Source organism: Gymnodraco acuticeps, unplaced genomic scaffold, assembly GCF_902827175.1.
Source record: "Gymnodraco acuticeps unplaced genomic scaffold, fGymAcu1.1, whole genome shotgun sequence".
In the NCBI taxonomy this organism is placed as follows: Eukaryota; Metazoa; Chordata; class Actinopteri; order Perciformes; family Bathydraconidae; genus Gymnodraco; species Gymnodraco acuticeps.
The window spans coordinates 1,470,270-1,495,342 of NW_022990743.1; the positions used below are offsets into that span (position 1 = coordinate 1,470,270).

A 25,073-nucleotide genomic window follows, 5' to 3' on the forward strand; every position below is an offset into this window, starting at 1 on the left:
TGGGACCTGTATCAACTAATTACCTGTGACCCATGTTGAATGTATAACACTGGTTCAAAAAGGTATGCATTTTTAATGAAAGAAAGCTTACTGTTTTAATGAACAAAGGCATTCATTTTTGCCCTCTATAAGAATAGTGATGTGACTGCTGAAAGCTGTATACGTACATTAACATTCTCACTGGCCTGCATAGATAACCTTTTCCCCTCTACCGTTTGTTTCTCAATATCAGTAGCAGAGCCATATCAGGTGTACCTGCATCAATGTGTCTGGTTTATGACATTTAACATAAAACACATCCACAAATCCAATACTTTTGGAGCTGATAAGAGTTGCTGTGGAGCAAGACGATTGTGTGAAGTTCACCGGAAAACCTTCAGTGGGTTTCTGATGATAACACTCATGTATTCATATTTATAATTATGAACCACAGTCCTGTCAGTCAAAGCTTTGGGAGAAATACAAAAAACGTGTGTTAACAAATAAAAAAGGCCCAGAATCAGTGGAGATGTGTCCTTATTTAGCTTAAATAAAAAAAGCACCTGAACTAGAGTCAGCAGAATAGCATGGGGACTGCTGAGTTTTTAGTTTTGAATGCATACACACAAACCCACACCGGCATACACACTATGCTAATCGAAACACCTTTAACCTCCCACCTAAAATACATTCTTGAATTTTCTGTGTGAGCAGATGTGTTGGTGTTTTACATTAAATATTTGTTTTTACAAAAACTTGTTTGCCTATCTTTTTATGTGAATGTTTATATGTGTGTGTGTGTGTGTGTGTGTGTGTGTGTGTGTGTGTGTGTGTGTGTGTGTGTGTGTGTGTGTGTGTGTGTGTGTGTGTGTGTGCCTCCAGAACTGTAGCAAGCTGACTCAGCCTTGACAGTAGCAATCGGAAACAGGAGACAAGGACTTGGCTAACAGCATCAACCGGCAGCAAGGTCGGATGCGCACACACACACAGAACAACAAAGAAACTAACACAAACTTTTTGTTTCTACCTGCCATACTGGAATCAACTGTATATCTTATCTTGAAACAGATTAGAGGAGTTAATTGTTTCAACGTTTTTCAAAGTTAGGAGAAAAAAAAGAAAGCCAAGCAATGGATGGATGTGCCAAAGTGTGCGATTAAAGCAGCTTGTGGGTGGGGGGCTGGAGGGGGGTATAAATATCGCCCTTTTCTGGACACTTCGGCTTTTCTACTCTGTCACTCTCTTTCACACACACGGCGGACCAGCCCACTTCCTTACCAACCCCATCCCTCACAGCGCTGCCCAGACTTCCCACTGCAATTACTTATAAAAACTTTTCAGGGCCGCCACACGTGGTCAGGTTTTTAAAGAGCTGCGTCCCCCTCCTCACGTGGTGCGGGGGGTATTGAGTCGTCACAGACCCCCTGAATGATCACCGAAAAATAAGGCAGCGTAGACAATAGCTCGTCTTGATGAATTCAATTCTTTCAGGACCCTGTACCGTTGTCCAGGCAGCTCCGGGCAAAACAATCGTTGCTTTGATAGTCCAAGAAACACACACACTCGCTCGGTTGCTCTTAGAAACTTCCTCTAACTACTTCCGAATTGGGATCTAAAGATAATATACATCTGACCGGAACTTGTTAGGTTCTCTCAGTCCAAGAAGTCTCAGTTCAAACTCTTCTAACAAGATGTTTCCTGCTGCTTAAGCTGGTTTGAGGCGCAACTAATAAGAGAAGAAAGATCAACACGCTCGCTGGTGATGCCAGTAAAAAAATAAAAAAAGTTAAAAAGCAAACAAAATGACAGCTTGAACTGACCTGGTCTGCGGTGGTAGCGGCAGTGGTGTTCGAGTCGGACATGATTTGATGCTGTGACCCAGTGGTGCTTCTCTGCTGGCCACTGTAGGCTCCTTCATTCACACCTTGTCTTTGAGTTCCGCAGCGAAAGAGGGGGGAGAACACACAGTATACCCTCCCTTTTGCCCTGGCTTGATTAATGCCTGAATTACTTTCACCTCATTTCATCTGATGGAGCTCTGCTTCCTCTCCGCCTCTCTTGCTCATTCGGCATGGTAGCCCACTCTCTCTCCCCTCTCTCTCTCCCCCCCTCCCTTCCTTCTGCCATCCCGGCTGTGCCATCCCTCCCTCCTTTGCGCTCTTACTTTTTTTACTCACCCCTCCCTCTTTCCCCTCTCACTTTCTCTTTCTGCCCCCTTTTTTTCTGTCTTATTTCACCATTTCAGGAATATAAGCCCTCCCCCCCTTCCCCCTCCACCGGTCCCCCCTTTTTCCCCAACTCCCACCAACCCCGCCCACCCCCCATGTCAAAAAAAGAAACACAGGAGAGATCCACAGTCTTTTCCCTCTACCTCCACAATGAATGGCTCGTTGTCACTCCAGCACCTAGGCTGAATACAGAGCAAGTAAGCGGGAGAGAGGATGGGGGCGGTGGTGATGGGGACATGGTGGTGGGGGGTGCTAAACTTCTAGTTAAGCTGACCGGAGTAAAGTGGGGGGAGGTCTCGAGCACTCATGGGCTACGGCCAAGCTTTCTCTCTCCCTCACTCTTTCTCCCAACAGATTAAAGCGGGGGGACCCAAAAAAAAGTGAGGAGCCCACAAGTGAGGAGCCCGCACGCCTTCCATCAGACTCCCCTGCCTACCCCCCTCCACTCTTTCTCCCCGTCTCTCTTATTTCTTCCGTTTGTTTTCAGAGGCAGCTGCTGCAACTCTGCAGACCACCAACAACTTCCCTTTCAGCGGCACTTGACTCTTCCAAATCCTTGTCCGTCTCTACACCCTGACATTGCCAATGCTCCCCCCCCCACCACCACCACCACCACCACCACCCTCTGCCGTGTCACACCGAGGCCGGCGGAGCCAAGGTCCTCCTCCTCTGCCTCGTACGCGACATGTTCACAGAGTTACACCCTTTCAAATTCAAGCGCTTCCCTCCTGAGCCTCTGTTTTGTCGCACACACATTGTTATGCCTGTTAGCCACCATATGGCTAATGGTTACACACAACAAAAAGAGCGAAGAAGTGAGTGTGAGAGAAAAAGGTAAAAGTGCATCCGCTATAGAGCTGCGAACAAAAACATCACTCGTGCAGCAGAACGAGACTCGTCGTCAATTCTCTGACAGGATGTGGTGCTGGTAATGTCAACAGTTGACAAGCAACTGGCGCCTGGCCTAATGGGTGTTTGATAGCCGGGGACAATGGCCGCTGCCGCTTGAGTGGAGGCCCTCCAGTTATGTTTAACACAAGACGAGCAACACAGACAGGATGCTATTCATTTGTCTATCAATTCAGAGGATTAGAATCTCACAGGGGATCCAATGAAGGAATCATTACCATATACCCGCCCTATTCAGTGTGCTCAGAGGAAGTACTGAGGGCAATGAAAACAAGTGCCCGCACCAAACAGTCAAACATCTTGACATGTAATATGTACAGCCCAGTATATAGATATTTTACAGGGATAAAAGGCTTTTAAAATGACTTCTGTCTGACAAAATAGTAGATTAACCATCGTCTGGCAAATAGCAGTTTTCAACATTATCTTTTCTTGGGCTATGGGTCCAAACCAGTTCTGACCACATTTCATCAGTCAAACAAACAAGTAGCTTATGCAACTTACATTCCACACCACACAAACGCACACAAGCACCAAGGTACAGAAGAAAAAGTCAGGCAACCCCTTAATCACTCATATATATAGATCCTTAAGAGGATGCTCCTTCTGGCTTTCGTTTTTGGTGCAAAACCTTAGTTCTGAAAGTTACAGCATTGGATACCCAATTGTACAAAAGGTATCGCACATATTGATCTTCAGGACAAAGTAGTCTTTGAACTGGCCTCTATAAACAAACATACTTAAGCTTAAGCCAAGTGGCCTTAATCGGAGCTTGTATAAAACTAAACTTAGTGTTCCTCGCGACATGAATGCGTGTTGTGGCTGCAGCTGGCTGTTTGTGGAGGGGGAAGGATTTGTTTCATTACTTAATTACCCTATTATTTGAGGTCATTTAACTCTAATTAGAGAAGCACAGATGCTGCTGCTGATAACAACACCAACTTGTTTAAATTCTCACTTGTTTCTTGATGCTATCTAGAATACAGAACGGCCATTGTGAGGGAAAAACAATGTGGACAATGTGTATATTCGCTACATGTTGGAAACCACTGAGGCCTTTTGATGTTAAAGACACCAAGAGCCTGAACTGTTCTTATTTGGACTCTTTAATTTACCTTCACGTCCACCGACTGTGTACAAGCATGGATTTACTACCCGTTTTAAATATGGGGCAAATATTTCCAGAAAGACTCTACTGACTCTACTATATTCTTTCATTCAGTTGTACATTCAAAAGAATGACAGATTGTCCGTTTCAGAGGGTTGCATAAACTGTTGGACGCAGGGAGGGCTACAGCTAACAATTATTAATCCTACAACTGTTTTCTCAGTTAAGAAGTTAATCGGCAGGTTCAAAGTTGAATTTCCAGGTTTTCACAGCGGTACGTTTGGATATTGCTTTTATCTCTTCATAATTGCCTGTGGTATTGGCCTTAAAGAACTGTACTTTATTTGCTTAGGGAACATTTAAAAGCGTTCTCTGACAAGTCCACACTTCACAGTCCAGGGTTTAACATTTTGCAATGTGTATATTGCAGTGAAGTTATGGGCGTCTGAAGAGAGAAATACTGAAGTGTCTTTCAGACCGTGAAGGACAAACTTGTTTTGGGAGCCAATAACTCCATAAGCAAAGTGGAAAAACACAGCAGGCTGGGGTAGAGGATGAGTGACAGATGAAATCAAGACAAAAGGTGAACCATCAAACCTACAGACAGGATTCCAGGAACAGAAAATTATCTCCTTTCGTTTGAATTGTTTCCACTTCATCTCCTCTCTCATGTTTTTCTCTTCTTTTTTTCAAAGCACTCTTATCTGTGTTGACTAAGAAATTCAAATATCACCAAAATGCTCATGTAAGATATATCTCCTGCATGTCTTTCTTTTATGAAAGTTTGGTGACCCAAAAGGCCAATTAATGAATGAATTCAATATTCACTAGGGATTTACAAAACTGTGCAATTGTACATAATGTTATCACAGTTGGAACACCATGGGCTTTCTGTTTCTCTGTGTTTATTTTGTGTGTGTTTCCTCCCCCAGTCCGAAGGCGATGACCTGAAGTATGAGGGGACTGGGTCCATCTGTGATAAGTACCGTTTTCTTTTTGTATAACATGGAAAGTTGTCATCTGATACAAATTAAATGTTTGCTGTTGGAATGGATCAGACAAAAGCCATTCAAATCATTTTTTGTCTAAAAGATAGTAGATTGAGTTTAAGTGCTGTTACATATGCAAGTCAGCATTTACACAATTATGCCCATTCATACAGAGGTGCCACCTGCTCAAGGACACTCAAATTCACACACCATTGGCCATGCTATCGAGAGGAACTTGGGGTTAAGTATCTTGCCCAAGGATTCATCGACATGTTGACTGCAGGGGCTAGGAATCAAACCACTGATCTTACAATTGGTAGAAGACCACACTATCTGACCACCTTTCAATAGTAACAAAAACCAGGAGCTTATGCAACTTAGATTCCACTTTGAAGTTAGCACACAAACACACACAACCACCAAAATACAAGGCAAGTAGAGCAAACTCCAATGCTGACAAAGCAAACTAAATGTCACCCTTTAACATGGTTGGTAGTCGGCATAGTGATGGCATTACGGGTACTGTTGAGCTTAACCACTTTTTTTTCTACTTTTCCCAAAATGTATAGACAATTTTATGAACATTTATAAAATGTCATCCGTATGACTTAAAAACACATTAAGAAGGGGAGCTTGATGAAATTGTGTGCTGTTGGTGAGATGGGCTTTAACCATGTAAATCAAACTGTACACATTAAAAGAGATACATATAGCTTCTTGCCTTACATCCTTATTTCTTGTCCTTTAATATCGATGGATCAGCATGCTTTTACCCTGAAAGGCTATTCCTTGAGGGAACCAACCGCCAAGTCTGGGCTTATTACATCATCCTCGATCTATATATCTGTCCCTTACAGCAATCTGGTTAATATCTCTTCACTTATCGTTAGCTCAACATGCCTGTGATGGGACGTCTGACTGTGAAGGGGGCCTTGAACTGAAGGAGGCGTCGATAGGCCGGACATTCTCCCCCATCCTGAGCACTACACGTGAGGAAATGCTAAGAGAGTATGGCAGAACAGTCCAGAGGAAGATATGATAAGAGAAGTAACGACAGGATGAAATAAGTGAAGGAACGGGCCGCGAGGAGACACGGGCCGTTTCTCAATGTCGAGTATACCTGCTGCAGAGCCACTATTTCAAGTATACTACGTCATCGAGTGGCCTAATGCTGGGCATTTAACATGCATTTAAACAGTCCTTCGGCGCCACTCGATGACGTAGTATACTTGAAATAGTGGCTCTGCAGCATGTTTACTCGACATTGAGCACTTCACAGGGTTGAGGTTCACAATAGGACAAGCAACGCAGAATAAAAAAAGGGTAGAAACACAAAAAAGCTCAGTTTTGCAACAGCAGGTCGGCTTTGTCCAGCGCAACAAAAGGACAAAATGTATTGAGGCTGTGTTAGAGGGGAAAAATCAACCTTTCTTGTTCAGTCCAAAACAACCCAGCTCTTAAATTGGAAGCGAGGAAAGCAAGTGTGTGAGGAAAAACAGGCATAAAAAACATCAGTTGCAGAGCAGATAAAAAGAGAAAAGATCATAGATATGTTTTTGTTTGGCAGTCAAGCTGATCTGAGTCCAACACGACCCGACCTGGCCACGCTGGACACCCAGGGGAGAAAGACAAATGACGGAGAGGAAGACGAAAGAGCAAAGAAGAGGGAACAGAGAGACATTTCCAACGCTTGGTTTAACTTGAAGTTTCCATGATAATTTCTCTACCCATCCCTCACCGCTTTGGCTGGGAGGGCCCCAGCTGTTCGGTCTTGTATAAATAGCGTGAGGCTTCAGCTAGGACCCCCGGGGAGAGCAGGGCTCATTGGAGAGAAGGCATGGGAACAAATCGGGCCGGAAAAAGCACACAACATACACATTTTGACAAACATATGGGACATTGCTGGGGATGAAAGTGAGGAACATGTGACTGAAGTAGGCCTCACGTGGCAGAAGTCAGTGTCGTGCTCGGAATGTGACGAGAGGTAAAAAAGCGGAAGGCAGAAAGAGATGTCATTTTCCATTCATCGAAGCAATTATAAATCGTTGCAAAGATTCTTGAACATCAGCAACTCCTCTACAAGGCGTTTGCAAAGACCGCAAAATCCCAAAACTAGATTTTCTTTTTACCTTATGACATCTATTCGTAAATATATTGGTGATAAAGATAAGGGTTTAGTTTACCTAATGCCTGGTTTAGACTTTGGATTACAGCCCGACCGAATCAATAGTTTTGTTCAGTGTCGTTTGTCATAATAGACGACAACCGTTGCCACGTCAAAAACAACTAGTGAATTTCCTGACAGAAAGACTAACATGTTAGAACATTTTGTTGTGTCCAAAAGAATCAATTAGAAACTGACCAAATCTTATCCAGTGATGATTAATAATTGGTTAAATGATTGCACAATACTGAGCAATTTATTATCTTTCAGCTTATTGTTTTGATAGTCAGAGCAGGCCCACAAGTTTCATGTGTTCCTCTTCACAACTAGATGGTTAACAATACATAGCATTTGGAAGCTAATGAACAAGATCAGAGTGAATTTAGGACGTAAATTCAGAAATATGACTATGCTAATGTTGCCGTGCGACTATATGCATAGCAAACACGCTCACGAAAACTATGTCAATGCTGTGTTTTCTGCTGCTCCCATGTGTCAAAAACTATTATTACAGTTGATAACCGGACACTTTTATTTTCAGTAGTACATAAGTGACAACTACTGGAAATGCCAGTAAGGAAATTGGCTTGCTTTGAAAATCGAAAATCAAACTCCAATGGCTTGGGCACTTTAGGCTTGTATAAAAGTATATAGGAAAATTGATAAAAACAACAAAAGAACACTATTATGGTTACTCTCTCCCTCTAGAGTGTGACTCTAGAGGGAGAGAGCCACCCCCCAACTGTAGATAGTCAAAATTCAAGCTGGCCCGTTTGATTGCCCTTTTTCCTTGATGACTTTATTTTGTCTGCTGCACCTGGATCATGTTTGACCTCAGGCAACTGGGAACTTTTCCATAAAGCCAAATAGCATTTCTTGATTCCAGATCAACCCACCAATGTTACAGTTTCCCTGTCTGAATGGAGCTAAAAAGGGGAAGGAACAGAGAGGAGGAAAAGTGATAAATAACATTAAGGAGTTTTGTCCGCCCCTGAGAAAAGCACCCCCACCCCCCCCCCCCCCCCCCCCCAATACCTAAATATGGTTCTGAAAGGGCCTTTGAAAATAATTCAATTGGAAACCGTTGAAAATGATAATAGTACCAAAGGAAACCGAGGGAGATTTAAAGGTGCCGTTGTGTGGACACAATGTCAGAGCCCTGTCCTTAATTTTACTGACTTCAGAGGACGGAGAGGGAGAGTCCCACTTTTTTCTGAACTTGCTTGTATTTTTTTGTGAAGTCGTAGGGAGGGGGACCCATTAAACCAGAAACAGAAAAGGAGAAGAAGAGAATCAGAAAAACGAAATTTTCTGCCCGAGTCGTTTTTTCCAAATGAAATCTAAAAAGGTCCGAAACACAATGGAGCCCCTTTTTTTTCCCCTCTCTGTGTGTGCGTACACGGGGGGTTGGATGGTGGTGGGTTACCTTTTAAACAGTGCCCAGCAGTGGACGTGTTTGGCATTTGTGGCCCTTGTCCCTCAATTGTACGTTCGCCACAGTGGCTGCTGTTAAACTGACGTTGGGCGCTGCCTGTTCACCGTACGGCTGCTTGTAGAAAAAAGTTATTTCCTCATTAAGCTGGCAAGTCAGAAGGCGGGGGAAATCAGAAACAGAAATCATGTCTGACTCTTCTTCCCCAACCTGCCCTTGCGGCTCTTTCTCTATATCTCTCTCTCTTTTGGTTCACATCTGTTTGTTGGCTCCTCACCCCAGAGACAGTCAACACGGTTGCTGAGCACTCATGTTAACTAAACTGGCTCACTGGCAACTCAATATGTTTCTTACATAAGGACCGAAAGAGGGAGAGTGGGACATAATCCGTCTAGTTTCACCTGTAATAAGTGCACTCCTGTTATGTGGAGCACTTTTGGTAAAAACATAGCTCCAAAGGTCATAAACAAATACATATATTTGGCGACTTAAGCACACATGACTACAAACAAACCAAGAGGGGGGAGATCAAATATTGTGAGTTTAAAATTGGCCCCTGGGTCACAGTTTGGGCTTCACAGTTTTGTCGAAGCTTTGAGGAAAAACAAGTTACTAAGGTACTAAACATATTGTGCATGTATTATTTTATAGTGTGACATATTGTAATGGTAATTGAGGTTTTGTTCATATATTGTTTGGTAAATGAGCATAAATGAGTAGTGTACAAGACTTTGCTCATGTATGTTTTATAGCAGTGGTTCTCAACTGGTGGGTCGCGGACCCATTTCGAGTGGGTCGCGGAAAAAGTGAAGAAAAACAATTGAAAAAAGAAATTGGAATATTTTTTTTTTGTTGTAAAAAAGTCAAACTTTTCTTTTGAAGGCCCGATTTTCTAACGCTGTGCATGCAGTAGGCGTTGGACAGGAAGTACCGGAGACCATAAACGGCTTTGAAAACGTCTGTCACGTAGTGATCATCTTCTCAATAAAACATCTTTGCTGATGTTTTTTCGAGTCTTCTGGCCAATCAGAATCAAGATTGTTGCCGGAAGTCCCGACGGAGAATAACTTTGCGGTAGAACTATTCTTTATACATCCATGGGTACAACTTCAGATACAAATGAACACGTAATGAAATATGAGGGATGCACGATATTGGTTTTTTGAAACCAATACCGATACCGATAACTTCCTGCTTCTCAAGACCGATACCGATACCCGATAATAATATAATATATATATTAAATGTACCTGTAGTTTTTGCACACCTGGTGGTAAAAAAAAGACTAGTAGTGAGCAAATGACATGAGCATTACTACTATGAACAAAACAAAGCCAAGAACAGTTTTGACTCTCGTCAAGCGCCATCATTTCTATGATGAAGTTAGAGATCGTTTTAGCCCTGGGGTCGTCTCTGGCAAACTTCTTGCCTTTTTCAAAAGCCTCGTCGATAGGTAAAAGCCCCGGTGCCTTTGCAGCTGGCTTTGGATTCACCGCTAGTTTAGCAGCGCAGGCGTCTTCGTACGCTTTTAACACACCATCGTAGCGATGGCGATGTTTCAGGTGACTAATCAGGTTGGAAGTATTATAGCTCGTTGCCTTTTTCCCTCCTCGTGGAACTTGTGCATTGCATTTGTTAATACAAATAGCAAGCGAACTATCTAACTCTGAAACTTTGAAATAGTCCCATACTACCGGCAACATGTTTGTTTACTGTCCTGGCTTCACGGCCGCACACCATTTACGTCACAGCCAGGCATGAGTTAGGGAGCGCTGGATTTGTGAAAAACTCCCCTCTTCCTAAACCACTAATACCACAGTACTGGCAAACAGGAGGAGCCGAGTGAAAAACAAGCGCCCCTCATCCCAATCCACCCACACCGCAGTATTTTTTTTTTTTTTTTTACCCAAAAAATATATTGTATATTATCGGGGCTATTAATACTGTTATCGGGTTTATCGGGATGACGTCATAATTCCTAATATCGGACCGATAATTATCGTGCACCACTAAATATGACCCTCGGTTTGATGATTGACAGGTCACAGAACAATGGGAGTTATCTACCCTAACCCACAATTTAAAGTAATTCACACAGACTATCTCCTCTTTGCTCTTCTCTCTGTGAGGAGCAGCAAGTTCAGCTTCAGAACAAAGTGAAAAACAAACAATGGCATAAAATATTATTAATATGTCGGGTAGTGATAGATTTATTTATTTTCTTCTCAGATTGTACCAGAATGCATAGTTTATGTTAGTATTTCTAAAAATCTCCTGGGGAGAATCCCCCCAGACCCCCCTTCTGGGGTTGGGTTTCCAGCATGTGTGCCTTTGTATACAGTTCAGCTTTGATTCCATCAACTCATTACACTTTTTTAAAAGCATACTTTAGTTCTGTGAAGGGATATAAGGGATATATGCACTGTATTTCACTTTAATTAATATTGTATGCTGAAAAGCGTATATTACAGCACGATTTTTTGTTGAATAGATTTGAGTGCTTCAAAATGTTGGGTCGCGATTTATTGACCAAGTAAAAAGTGGGTCCCGAGGCCTGACCAGTTTAGAACCACTGTTTTATAGTGTGTGCGCTAGGGCTGTGCATCTTCACTGGTCTCACGATTCGATTACGATTATCCTGTCAACGATTCGATTCGATATCCCGATGCATCCCGATGCATCACGATTCATACCAATGCGTTGCATCCTCAATTTTCGATATTACTGCACATGGCTTATTTTTCATCAATGCATACATGCAGTAAATACATATGAACTCTCTTTTTATTATTTAGAAAGTGCTTCAGAAATCAATAACATAAATGTCTTGACATTAATTTATAAACCAAAATAAATGAATTGTATAGGTCTAGCCTCCCTATATCTGTGTGTGAAGTTGTTCCATCCTCAAAAACAAAAAAATAATGCTTCTGCAGTCTAGCTGCAGCTTCTAGCAACGGTCTTCTGTTAAAAAAAGGACACTGAATGTCCTGAATGTGGCATCACACACAGGACTTGAGTCTGAACACAGCAGACAACAGGAGTATTTACAACAGTATATACAAACAAAAATAGTGCATGTGGGTGCACACTTACATTCTCTGTCTTACTGTTACATAAATCCCATGAATGTATGAGATTAAATTAGCTTCATCATATCTCAGTGATTAAGTGAATAATAAAGTTTCTATCGGGTCACTATCAGCCTGTCACTAATTATTTTCAGGGAGGGGGCGGGGCTTAGAGGAACAGAGGAGACGGTGATCGCGGAAGCTTTTTTCCTCCTGCCTTCACAAACTTTACACACGTAGCCTAGCCTATATATCGTCTGAAAATTGCTAGAGGACATTCATACTTTGCAATCCAAGACTTAATTAAATCCACCAAAAACCTGACATGATTGTAACGCGATTATTTTTGAAAAACATAAATCCCTGTGCCGCAGCGACACGGAGTGATTCAGAGCGGGTCCTTCTGCTTTTGCTTCTGGACTGGTGGTGTTGTGTTGGTGGATAAAGCAGACTGCTCCGTGTTTGGTGTTGCTGTGCCGCTGTCACGTCTGTTCCCTGATCTCTGCGTCACCGACCGATTTGATATTAAAGTGACAGAAAAAAAAAACGTTATAGTAAAGCCGCGGCCGGAAAATCAGGAAGCAACGTTACTACGCTATAACCGATTAACTTCCGTCACTGCATCGAGACCGAATCGTCCACGTCCGCATCGCAATGCATCGTAGAAACGATTATTTTCAACACCCCTAGTGTGCGCCCAGGTTGTGGGTTCCAATATTTCTTTCCATTTAGTTTCCACTTCACAGCTTACAGCACACATTAGTCACACAACCTCTGGGAATTATGGCCACACAAACACTCAGTGACAAACTCATTCTCTCTCACATCCACGCACTAGGGGTGCAACGGTATACGTACCCGTACCGAAATTATTCGGTACGGGTACGTGTGTACCGAAGTGTACCGAACGAATATAACATTAAACGTAAACAATTGAGAACGTGAACAACTTTTTGGAAGTAATCTCAGGTGCTGCGTCGCAGCATTCAGAGTAATTTGCTCACATTGGGTTCAACGCGCCAGAGCGAGCAAGTCATTTCATTGGATGAGAGGCATACTATGAGAGCTGGTCACGGGGATGCGTTCAAATTTAGTCAATAATTTGAGGAACTGTTGAATTGGCGAACGCAGATAAAGTTGAGCTCGAAAATCCTCCAGCATCATTGAAGTCTCCGTTTTGGGAACATTTTGGTTTCGCAGTTACGTACAAGGATGACGGACAAAGACAGGTGGACCGAACCAAAGCTGTTTGTCAGCATTTTTCAACTAAAATTGGTTACGCGGCTGGCAATACATCAAACTTGCACACTCATTTGAAAAGGCATCACCCGAACGTGAATATCACCGGTACCAAAAGAAAAAAGACTGAAGCGCAAACCCAACTCCCGCTAGCATTTAAGCCTCCACCACTTGCAAAAAGTTCATACCGAGCCAAAGCTATTACAAACGCAAAATATCCTTATGTTAGCAAAGCGCTACCTGGCTGTATCTGCTACCTCTGTCCCTAGCGAGAGGGTGTTCTCCACAGCAGGAGACATTGTTAGTGCCAGCAGATCTGCCCTTTCGGCAAGCAATATGGACAAGTTAATTTTTCTTTAAAAAAAGCATGAAACTACAATGACAAGCAAGTCATAATGTCAAACTGGCTGCTTAGGTACTAGTACAGTACAAATACAGATTATTTCAGTTCATCGAAATGCTGCACCTCAATGTTTATTTTATTATATTTTGTATTTATTTGAGTGAATACATTATTCACAGTTTAATAATAATTCAAAAAACCCCAAAAATATTTAATGTTTTGTGATAATTGTTTCTGCTGTACCGAAAACGTACCGAACCGTGACCTAAAAACCCGAACCGAAATGTTTGTGAACCGTTACACCCCTACCACGCACACACACAGATATAAAAGAACACACAAAAGGCCCCTCACTAAGGAAGTAGAAAGAACTAGCGGGTAATAGGGCTGTACCCGAATATCCGAATATCCGTTCGTTGGAGTACTATTCGGGTTTCAATTTCGTTATTCGGATATTCGTTTTGTTTGTGTTTTCCCCGTTTTTTTTTTCAAATTGAATTTATTGAAATCTCCAATATCAACGTAAGAGCTTGTGCCTCTTCAGGGGGTGCTAACACTTAACCATAAACGTTATTGTTTACTTTCTCCGTCTTTATATGTAGATATTACTTTTCTCCGTTAATCTCGGTCACGTTGCTTCCATAACAACAACAACAACAACTTCCTGTCAACAGCGCTAACTGTCCTTCAAAATAAAAGCATGTCCATAAATAGGAAGCCAAGCCAAATTACATTTAAGCAGTGTTGTGCTAGTTACTGAAAACCAGTAACTAGTTACCATTACTAGTTACTTCATTTCAAAAGTAGCTCAGTTACTTTACTGATTACTTTAAAAAAAAGTAATGCGTTACTGTGAAAAGTAACTTTTTTGTTACTTTAAAAAGGGCTCCCATTAATGCCCTTATAGCCTTCATTTCAGTACTGTTATTGCATTGGAGAATAATACAATCTGTTGATCAACTTGACATGCATTATATGCAATCTGGATTGCATCGATATTAGCTGGCTTTCCATTTTTGTATATTCTTTCTCCAGGTAGTTGGAAAAAGTTTTCCGTCCCATATGCCGTGTGCCGCCCGGACATGCTATCATGCCAACTAGCTCCCTGAAAGCGGGTGACTCCACTGTAGCAATAGCCTGCATGTGTTCTACAACATACCGTGCAATGGCTTTATCGACTTGTCCTTGGCCAGCAGTCCCTTGGTTAAAATCCAGCCGCTGTTGCTTAGGTGGAGGTGGAGTGGCGTCGGCTGAGTCTCTGTGGTCTTAGCTACTAGCTTCGTCCCAGCATGTTGTTTTTGCAGATTTGAATGACTGGTTTGGGCAGTAGATAGGATATTTGACCCGCCAAGACACAACTTACATTTAACTAAAACGTTCTTTTCTTTGTGCTCGACAAAAGGGAAATAGTGAGAATATCTCCAGGTGGAGAAACTAGACTTGAGCTCCGCCGCCGCCATGATAGTCTTGTTAGTAAACAACACAAACACGCCCACAGCCCGTCTCCGCATGTGACACAGGAAGTATCTAAGTACATTTACTAGAGTACTGTACTTAAGTACAGTTCTCATCTCTGTTCGCCTGGCTGTTGACTATATAAAAAAACTAACGCAGTAACGGAGTAACGCACCATGTAGTAACGGTAACTGAGTTACTGTATTTAAAAAGTAATGCGTTAGGTACTAGTTGCTGCAAAAAATAACGGCGTTAGTCCCAACACTGCATTTAAGACATATACAACTGCAACGAAAGTAACAAATACAATGCGATATCCTTTTCAAATTCAAAGAACACAAATTGGGTTGTATACATTAACAAATAACTATAAAACAACAATGCTGTAGAACAGACCCGGCGCCAGAACAAATCTAAAAGGGAGGGCATATGATTTTCATGGGAGGGCACACAAAACCGTCACGTGCTGCGGGCCTGCGGCACAATATATATCAAACAGCAAGGCCAACAGCATTGCAAAAAGACGCACACTTATCGCAAATACATACACAAATAAAGGGCAACATAGAAACCACTTTTGAAACATTGTGTGCGTGGCAGCACAAACACTGGTAAATCACGAGCAAGGCACACTGGTTAAGTCCCTGTCACACTGTCCCGAAATGTACACCCGATGGACACATGAATTGTGAATTTCGCACGAAGATGGCCCCGAACCACACACGAAGGCAACATTTACATTACATTTAAGACATACAACTGCAACGAAAGTAACACAAACAATTATGTTAAAGTACTATGACACTGTACTGATATTTTCAGACTTTGTTCTTTACTTTCTCCGTCTTTATATGTAGAAGATATTACGTTTTCTCCGTCATGTTGTTGTTTCCATAGCAACAACAACTTCCTGTCAACTCGCCTTCAAAATAATATATTATATCCTTTTCAGTTTCACAGAACACAAATTGGGTTATTTACATAATATGTTTACATGATTTTGTTGTGCAATAAAACAACCCGATGGACACACGATAAAGGAAATGTTCAAATTCGGCTCTGATCGTAGCAACATCGAGCCATTCGTGAGGGCATCTTAAGCCTTCGTATGACCGCCGGTGGAGTTTCTCAGGCTCCGGCAGCAACTTCGTGAGCGGTGGCAAAATCTTTGGCATGCCAAAAAATAGCCGAAGGACCTTGCGAAGGTTCATTTTCGTTTTGAATTTGTGTGTCAATTTTGCCCTTCGTAAGGCCATCGTTAGGGCATCTTGTTATCATCGGTGCCATCGGGCATTCGCCACGATCAGAGTGAGGGCGAATGCACCGATGATAACACGAAGATGACACGACTTGACAAGATGCCCTCACGAGTGCCTTACGAAGTTGCCGCTCACGAAGTTGCTGCCGGAGCCTGAGAAACTCCACCGGCGGTCATATGATGGCTTAAGATGCCCTCACGAATGGCCCGATGTTGCTACGATCACAGCCGAATTTGAACATTTCCTTTATCGTGTGTCCATCGGGTGTCAATTTCGGGACAGTGTGACAGGGGCTTTAAGGATGGCAGCTTCCTCATCGTTGCACTCGGAGAGAAATAGTAGAGACGGAGACGATGAACTGCTGTTAGTTCTATTATGGCATTTTGCATGTCGTGAGAGGTGTACGTTGCTGTGTGGGGAATGCTTTCCATTATTTTGGCCAACTCTGCATCTTTGTACTGCAGCGTATACTCAAACAGCGATAGGAAGAGCCCACTGCCTGACTCGGACATGCTGTGGAGTGAATCGTGGTCACCTCTGAGAGGGAGTTGGTTGACAGCTAAAAAAGCTATAATATCAACGACAGCTGACACGTAATAACTAGTGGTGCACGATAATTATCGGGCCGATAATTATCGGTCATCCCGATAAACCCGATAAAATTAATAATAGCCCCGATAATATACAATATATTTTTTGAGTAAAAAAAATAAAAAAATACTGCGGTGTGGGTGGATTGGGATGAGGGGCGCTTGTTTTTCACTCGGCTCCTCCCGTTTTGCCAGTACTGTGGTATTAGTGGTTTAGGAAGAGGGGAGTTTTTCACAAATCCAGCGCTCCCTAACTCATGCCTGGCTGTGACGTAAATGGTGTGCGGCCGTGAAGCCAGGACAGTAAACAAACATGTCGCCGGTAGTATGGGACTATTTCAAAGTTTCAGAGTTAGATAGTTCGCTTGCTATTTGTATTAACAAATGCAATGCACAAGTTCCACGAGGAGGGAAAAAGGCAACAAGCTATAATACTTCCAACCTGATTAGTCACCTGAAACATCGCCATCGCTACGATGGTGTGTTAAAAGCGTACGAAGACGCCTGCGCTGCTAAACTAGCGGCGAATCCAAAGCCAGCTGCAAAGGCACCGGGGCTTTTACCTATCGACGAGGCTTTTGAAAAAGGCAAGAACTTTATTTGGGAAAATAAATATGGTCACTTTGAAGAGTCAAAACTGTTCCTGGCTTTGTTTTGTTCATAGTAGTAATGCTCATGTCATTTGCTCACTACTAGTCTCTTTTTTACCACCAGGTGTGCAAAAACGACAGGTACATTTAATATATATATATATTATATTATTATCGGTTATCGGTATCGGTATCGGTCTTGAGAAGCAGGAAGTTATCGGTATCGGTATCGGTTTCAAAAAACCAATATCCTGCATCCCTAGTAATAACGGTTCCGTGCCAGCTGATCTGCACCAAAGTACTCATTTCCTTATTTGTTTCCTAGCGTATCTGTCTCTCCACAAACTCTCACATGAAATGTGTTCTTTTGATGCGGCATGTCTTAGCAGTCCTTTATCAGTCTGTAATGTGTGTTTCCAGTCGCAAAAACCTTTGACAGTAAAAGCCACATCAGATGAAGACTTATTTACTTTAAACTGTCTACAGGGGAAACAAAAGGCTGCGTCTGCTTTTAACGAATATTCAAGCCATGGTCTGTTGTTGTACCATGCAGTGGCAAAAGTGCGCAATCTCCCCGGATAACGATCCAGTTTCACCTGGTTGGGTTTATTAACCCCAAGATCATCTGGGGCTGTTGGTCTTTGAGCGGTTGCTGGCCCAATAGTACCTGTTGATGTGCTGCAAGGTAGCGTCTGTAGTGGAGGCTCCGTCGAGGAGGAGGAGGAGGAGGAGGAGGAGGAGGAGGAGGAGGAGGAGGAGGAGGAGGAGGAGGAGGAGGAGGAGGAGGAGGAGGAGGAGGAGGAGGAGGAGGAGGAGGAGGAGGAGGAGGAGTGTGGCTTGGGCTCGCTAACTCAGCCCCGGGGTTTGCAGAGGTCAAGCTTGTGACATTAAGGCGTGCTGCTGCAACAACAGCAGGTCGCCAGCAGCTGCATCGGCTGCAGTTCTTTCATCGCTATTTCGTTTGAATAAATCCTTGGACCTTTTAAGCCAATTTCTGATGTCCATTTTGTAATGCAAACAGAAATGGGAGTCTACAGAATGCACAATAAACAAATCCAGAATAGGCGGAGTGTGACGCTGTGATTGGTCTAAATGTGGACGAATCACAAATCACAACAGACACATGAATTTATTTGAGGTAGCCTGCGATTTTTTGTTTTAGTTACTATCTGACATCACATACATTGTAGCATAACAGTTCACAGTTTATTTATAATTTTAAAAAAAAAAGATTTTTTTTATAAAATCATAAAAATCGTGTTTATTGGGGGACGACAGGAATGTCAAATGGGAGGGCCTGGCATGCTGTAGAATAACAAAATGAATGACGTGAATACACCGAAATACACGTGTTGAAGCGGTTCGCAGCCCTAGCGGGTAATGACAACCGGTGTCTGCATTGTTGCACCTTTCATAAGATAACTACCACATGCAAAATGTACAGTATAATTCATGAGAAGTGATGAGATGTTGGAAAGGAATGATCTAATGTCTCACACAGAAGCACTTGGGGCTTAATGTGAAACAATGTACTAGGAATAGATAGTGTTAGTTGTTGTAGTTTTGAACCAGGACCGAGTTTTGTATTAAAAAGCTTGTGAGGCGAAGTTGTGTAAAAATGTAGACATTTTGTGTTGCAAATGTGGAAAGTATTAAGGATTTATTGGGGGTTTATTGTTGATAAAACAGACAGGAATCAGAACCAAGTTGGTATCACCTATTACTCTAAACCAAGAGTGCCCAATACGTCGATCGCAAAGGTAGTTTGGGTAGATCGCATGGCATTGAAAAAAAAAAGTTTGCCTATCATCCATCCTTACTATGGCATTGCCACTTGATTGATGTACAGGTAAGCCAGTCTGAGATCTCATATTTTTAAACACGCAGTTCACCACGCATGGGCTGCAAATCACAGACGAGCTGATTACCTAGTCAGCCAATTTATACAATTCTACTAAAGAAAGGGTATAAAATGTTGTATTGTGCCATACAGGTTCATGCACTTATGAGGGAGCCTCACCTCCTCATCTGCGGCGCACTATTATATGCTTATGCGGCGCAATTAGTGCGCCACAGTTTACCCCGCCGTTTAGTCCACTAACACAGATTGGGCAGGGGCGGCCCTGTAGGTAGATCATTTGGGCGTGGTCATTTTAAAAGTAGTTCCCAAGCTGAAAAAGTGTGGGCACCCCTGCTCTAAACCATTTAATAATTGAGGATTAAGAAGTCTAACTTTAAAAAAGGTTTGCTAATGATATCTTTGATCAAAGGTCAGTTTAAGGGGACCTCTTCCTCCATTTGGCCTTCATGGTGATTGAGGTGCAGTGGTGGTGTGCACGGCAAGATAAATAAACATGTGCTCAGTAGACAAATACGCAAAACCTACGTCCAACTCCTCCTACTCTCACATTCTCTTTACATGTACTTAAAAAGGTAGGCTACCAAAAAGGAGTAACTAAGGAATAACCACAAAAGAGACAGCTACCCACACAGTAAAAGCTAGTGCCAGGGCACCATCTGCTCATCCGTTGGGTGGAAGTGGTGGCTTCCAGAGCAGTCAAAGACATCGCAAGAAGATTGAGGAGAAAGGGGCTCCCTTTGAACGAGTAGGGGAATTAAGTTTGGACAGAAAGAGTCCCGGCAGAAGGCTACCAGCCGAGCCAAGCGGTAGCAGGAAGCGAGCGCCTTGTGTGTCGCGAGATTTACGGTGACGGGTACATCCACCGACCATCTGGACCCGCCATAAACACATTTAAGCAGACTGCAAAGAAAGGGCAGCGACTTCCAAAAATAAAAGGTGTTTAGAAAACACAACAGGAAGGGTCATTTTCACTCTCCGAAAAAAAAGAGAAAGTTGAGTAGATTTAGCATGTGATGACAAAACATCAAGAAGAGAGGGGGGAATGGAGGAAAAGTTGAAGTAACAGTTGGCGATGGGAGGACAAGGTCTAAGATTCGGTCATTAATTCTCTCTCGAACAAACACACTTTCTTTCATTCTTTGTTGTTGTCTCTGAGACACTGACATCACTGTCTAACAGGCGAGTAAACCAGTCCCAGCCCCGAGAAGTGACCAATCAGGAGAGGCGGTTTGTGAGCATGAGCCGTTATCATCATGCATGTGTACCTAGACAGATAAGGTTTGTGGGTCCGTTACACTCTAACCTCTTCAGTTATTTTTGAGTAAAATAAATGACTGATCAATGTTACGAAATTATTCTAAACTCTTGGCTGGTAGCTTCTCCTAGGTAATCTAATTATTACATTTTAAGAGCAAACAAAGAATACCTCGAGTCAAAACATGTGATAAGAGGAGGTTATGGCCAAGAAGGGGGTCACATTTCAATGATAAAACGAACAATTTGTTAGGAAGTGTAACCAGGACTGCATTCTCACAAAATCATCCTCTTCAAATTGACCGATGACACATTTTTTATTTTCATAAAGTTGTAACTTTACTAAGCTTTTATTTTGGCAGTACCGAATGATTAACTGCTCCTTTTTTCGACAAAAACATCTACTGTGCGTTTCAAATGATGCTATTACTGTAGATGTGATACACCTCATGAAATTAAACTGCAACCATTTAAATATGAATGTCTTCTGTTGAAGCACTCCATCCCTGTTTGCCTCAACCCCCCTAGTGGATATAGGGTGAAATGGCATTCTCTACTGTGTGAATAATTTATGATAGGTCATTGTGTCATCTTTGTGTTTGCTTTCCTGTGTGTGTCTGAGGGGAGTTAATAAAAAAGTACACAACTTCATAGTGACCAAAGAGTACAACAACAGGCACAACAAAATCTCTTCCATTGGGAAACAATTCAAATCTTCTGTGTGATATTAAATTACACTCCCATAGGTATCCATATCTACCCTGACAGAACTTGTCCAGCAACCTCTCAAAGGTTGATTGGCACACTGTCACTGAGCTGAAATCGCAGACAAACTAACGCAAAAAAAAGACAAGAATAAAGTCTCCAGCCACCTTCAAATACTGTGAGAGAGCGAGAGGAGGAAGCAGACTGATACACTGTGTATGCAATTCAACACGGATATGCATCTCAAAAGGAGCACGCAGAAAAAGAGAAAAAAGGAACCATCTGGGAGGAACGCAAGGCTTCAAATATGCCTCAGAAAGTGGTTGGGGCTGAGAGTTTGTGTTTATCGCCGTCTCAAGACGGACTGAGGGACTTGGACCACACTGAGAGAAGGAGAGAGAAGTGACCTGACTGCTAACAATGACAAACCTCTATTTAAAGCTTCCCACTTGCAGAGCATACAGTATCCCCAGTCACTGACACATTTACCTCTTGGCCTTAGTCTCTTATCAGCAGCCAGAGCACACAGAAAACATGTTTATTGTCTGATAAATGGGAAGTACTGTCAAAGCAAGGTTGAGAGTTGTTAGCTGCAGGTGAAATTGCTGGGACTTTTCGGGACAGTGTTAACGTTGATGAGTGCTTGAGCTCTGTGGAAAACAGCAGGTGATGACAGCTCAGCTAGGACTGAACACAACGATCACTCGGAGATAAAATGCAGGATTTTCATTGAGTGCAGACGCGTGTATCTTTGTTGGAGGTGCACATTAGACAAAAAGTATTACCAGAGTTAAAGTGGTTGTAAAACCTGGAGTAAACTAGAGAAACATTGTGAACGTTTAATAAAGAGCAACGTGTTAAATAAGCAAAATAAAAGCCTGTTTGAGATCAAACGTGACCACCTTGACTTTTTGATTAAATTGGGGAAAAGGGGAGCAGAGTGAGACTCAACTGGTGGTCCAGCAGCTGCATCCCACCAGAGATGAGGCTGCATCCATGTATAACATCTGCACTTGTGTGTGTGTCACTGAACAAAAGTTCAACTCACCACGATCCCGGCAAACTGCTTTGCTTCCATCCTTCAGGACCTTGTCGGCAAAGATCCCTGCCTCTCTGCTGCCGTCTCTCTCACTCTCTGGGATGGACTCGTTCTGCCTTTCCTCGCGATCGGTGTGTTTAGAAGTTTTTTAAGAGTGTCTTGGTCCCCCTCGTGCCTCTTCTGCGTTGTTTTGCGAGTGTAGCTGGAGTGGCGTCGCCGCTTTGTGTTAATTCTGCCCTAATCCAGAAACTTTTCTATGCTGTGAAAAGAACATGTGACAGGCAGAGAGAGGGGGGGTGGAGGGGGGGGAAAGGCAACACTTTTTTTAGTTTCTTGTCCCCTTGGTCACATTCAACACAATGCTTCAGTCTTTGTACATGACCTGCTTCGAGGTAAAAAAAAAAAAAAATGTTTGCACTCAGAGTTTAATAAACTAAGAAGGTAACTAAGAAATAAAAATTCATGGAAATCTGTTGAAAGGTTGCCGAGAGAAAATTTAGAAAACATGTAGTAACAGATTTGCATCTTGTAGCAAAGCAGCTGCCATAACAAAGTGCCCTTTTGTGTAGAGAGATTAACTGTTAGGGTAACGTTTAGACTGCTCACTGACTACCGCTGTAGGACAGCCAAACTGGAAAAGAACACTCAAAAACAGCCCGGATTTAGAAGAAAGTGGGAGAAAAATATTTGAATTAATCTGAAAAGTTCAAGTTAGTGAGTCACCTCAAAGTTTGACCTTTGATTTGTGTATTTTTCGCTTAAAGCCAATAAATATTTTTCTTTTGATTAATTTATTGGTTTAAAATAATTGAATACAGTAAAAATGCGTAGATTTCTTTTGTTCAAATATAACATTTCTGTAATGATATTTTAATCCGAAACAATAATTTGAGACTAGATTAGAGAATTTAGCCAGGATGAAGTGTAAAACAACGTCTTTCTCTAAAATGTATTATTTGCAACTGTTGTTCTGTAGATTATTCTCTTGTTTTATCAATTTGTCACAATTTCCCAGAGCCCAGTGTGACACTTTGCGTTGCTTGTTTTGTTCAACCAACAATCCAAATCCCAAACATATCAAATTTACAAAGGTATACATCAGAAAGGACAGAAATACTTGCATTAAAGTCTGTCAAGTAATTTTTTTTTGTAGACGAAAGAACTTTAATGCTTTATCATTCCCGAATTTTAAATAATCTGCTTACATCAATTATTTGACACTGATATACTGCAGTTCTTAGCCATCTTGAGCTGTCATGTGGACACTGGAGTGTGTCAAATGCTGAAACTATGCAGCATGTCTCCCTTCAACTGACTGTCACCGACTCAAAGAATAAAAAGCCTAGACAGTGTACTAAAAGCATCCCAGCAAAAGGAGAGAAAAAGGTGGTCAAATATATCATTGTGTTACAATCATACAAACACACATTTATGTGCGTGAGCGTACAGGGACCCAAAATGCCCCGGGGCATCCATCATACACAGCACGCTGCACATTGATGAAAAGATAACAAGAAACAAAACTAGGTTAAAAAGTGAATCTTACCGTCCGTCCTAAGATGTTTGAAAACGAAACATATAAAAGGAAACCCCAACTTCTACATCAAGTAAAGAAGCAAGCTGAGCGGTGAGAAACTAACAGGTGTGAAGATAGAAGTCTGTGATCAAGTCACAGCACTCTGAGTCAATCCCACGGGTTGACTCTACTAATGTATGTACACAAGGCAAGAGTTGACTCAAGCCTATTGGGCCATCCCAGGAGGAGTGGCAGTAAGGGATGTTGCAGCGAAATAAAACTTCCAGGAGCACATTTTAAATCGACACCGACATAAAAGCCAGAACAAACATTATATATTTTATTCTAAGTTATTTGGCTTTTGGTTTTCTCTGGTATGCTTTGTTCTATTTGATAATACTATTGCTATGTTAGGCCACATGCAATAGACAACCTTTTTAACTTTTTCCCAGACGGCAACTGAGGAAAGTCTTAGAAGGGAAGGCAATCAAAAAGTACGTTTAACTTACTGTAAACTCTCTCTAATACTCAATATCCAACATCGGGACACTTCACTGAACAACAAGTCTGGTTGTATAAAAGTCTAAGAGAAAAAGTACCCATATTTCTTAGTTTCCTGTAAGGTTAATGGTTCTTTAACTAGTTTCAAGTCTTCTTCAGTACAGCACAATGTTTATTTTATAAATGAATGTCCTTTTTAGAATAGAGTGAATGTAGCGCATTGTTTGCTTTAAGATAGGACTACCTTCTGATTGAAAAGTAGTTACAATGGTGTTTTCTGGTCATGGTGCATTTCAGTTTCAAAGTTATTTGTGTTTTTGTCAATGTCTAACCCATTCACAGTGTTTCCAATCCCTAACACTATTTCTAACATTTTATCATCATAAAATGTATTTTTCTGCACTCCGTTGTACCAAAAAACCAAGGTGTTGACGACCAAAGGCCAACGCCAAAATGGCAAACTCCAGGCATTATGAGTGTAGTCTACAAACAACTTGAATGCGTCACAGTGACTGCAAACTTAAAGAGTTTTAGCACCTTTTTGCATGTCGGGAAGATATGTTGCGAGAACAACAAGTGTTTGTGTAGGAGCCACATTGAAGCCATTTCTGTGTTTGTTACGATACATGTTTTTTGAGTCACTATAGGTGGTGGGCGTGTCATTGGATTTGTGTGGTGACTTTTGTGCTTATATCCGGTTTCTTTTACCTGCGCACTTTGTGATAGATGGGGGAGTGAGCTAGAGAAGGACCATTTTTGTTGACCGCACGCACGCATACAAGGATATACGTATATGGATATGGAATATTGCATTTTTGCTTTGGAAATAAAAGGTCAAACG

The 25,073-nt window shown here is 42.1% G+C and overlaps 1 protein-coding gene across 4 annotated transcripts in view; it reads right to left on the bottom strand.

Annotated features, from left to right (window-relative positions):
- slc6a9 (solute carrier family 6 member 9) overlaps positions 1 to 25,073 on the bottom strand; it is a 100,830-nt gene that overhangs the window by 61,583 nt on the left and 14,174 nt on the right. For 2 of the 4 annotated variants that reach the window (XR_004570599.1, XM_034231968.1), the window contains exon 1: positions 1,800 to 2,041. Coding sequence is in view for 3 of the 4 variants with exons in the window: in XM_034231968.1 (XP_034087859.1) it covers positions 1,800 to 1,841 (42 nt within the window). In the remaining variant the exon portion in view is untranslated. Of the gene's footprint in view, positions 1 to 1,799; positions 2,042 to 22,224; positions 22,475 to 23,761; positions 23,903 to 25,073 lie in introns of those variants that run through there. The other 2 variants (XM_034231971.1, XM_034231970.1) reach the window with 2 other exon arrangements.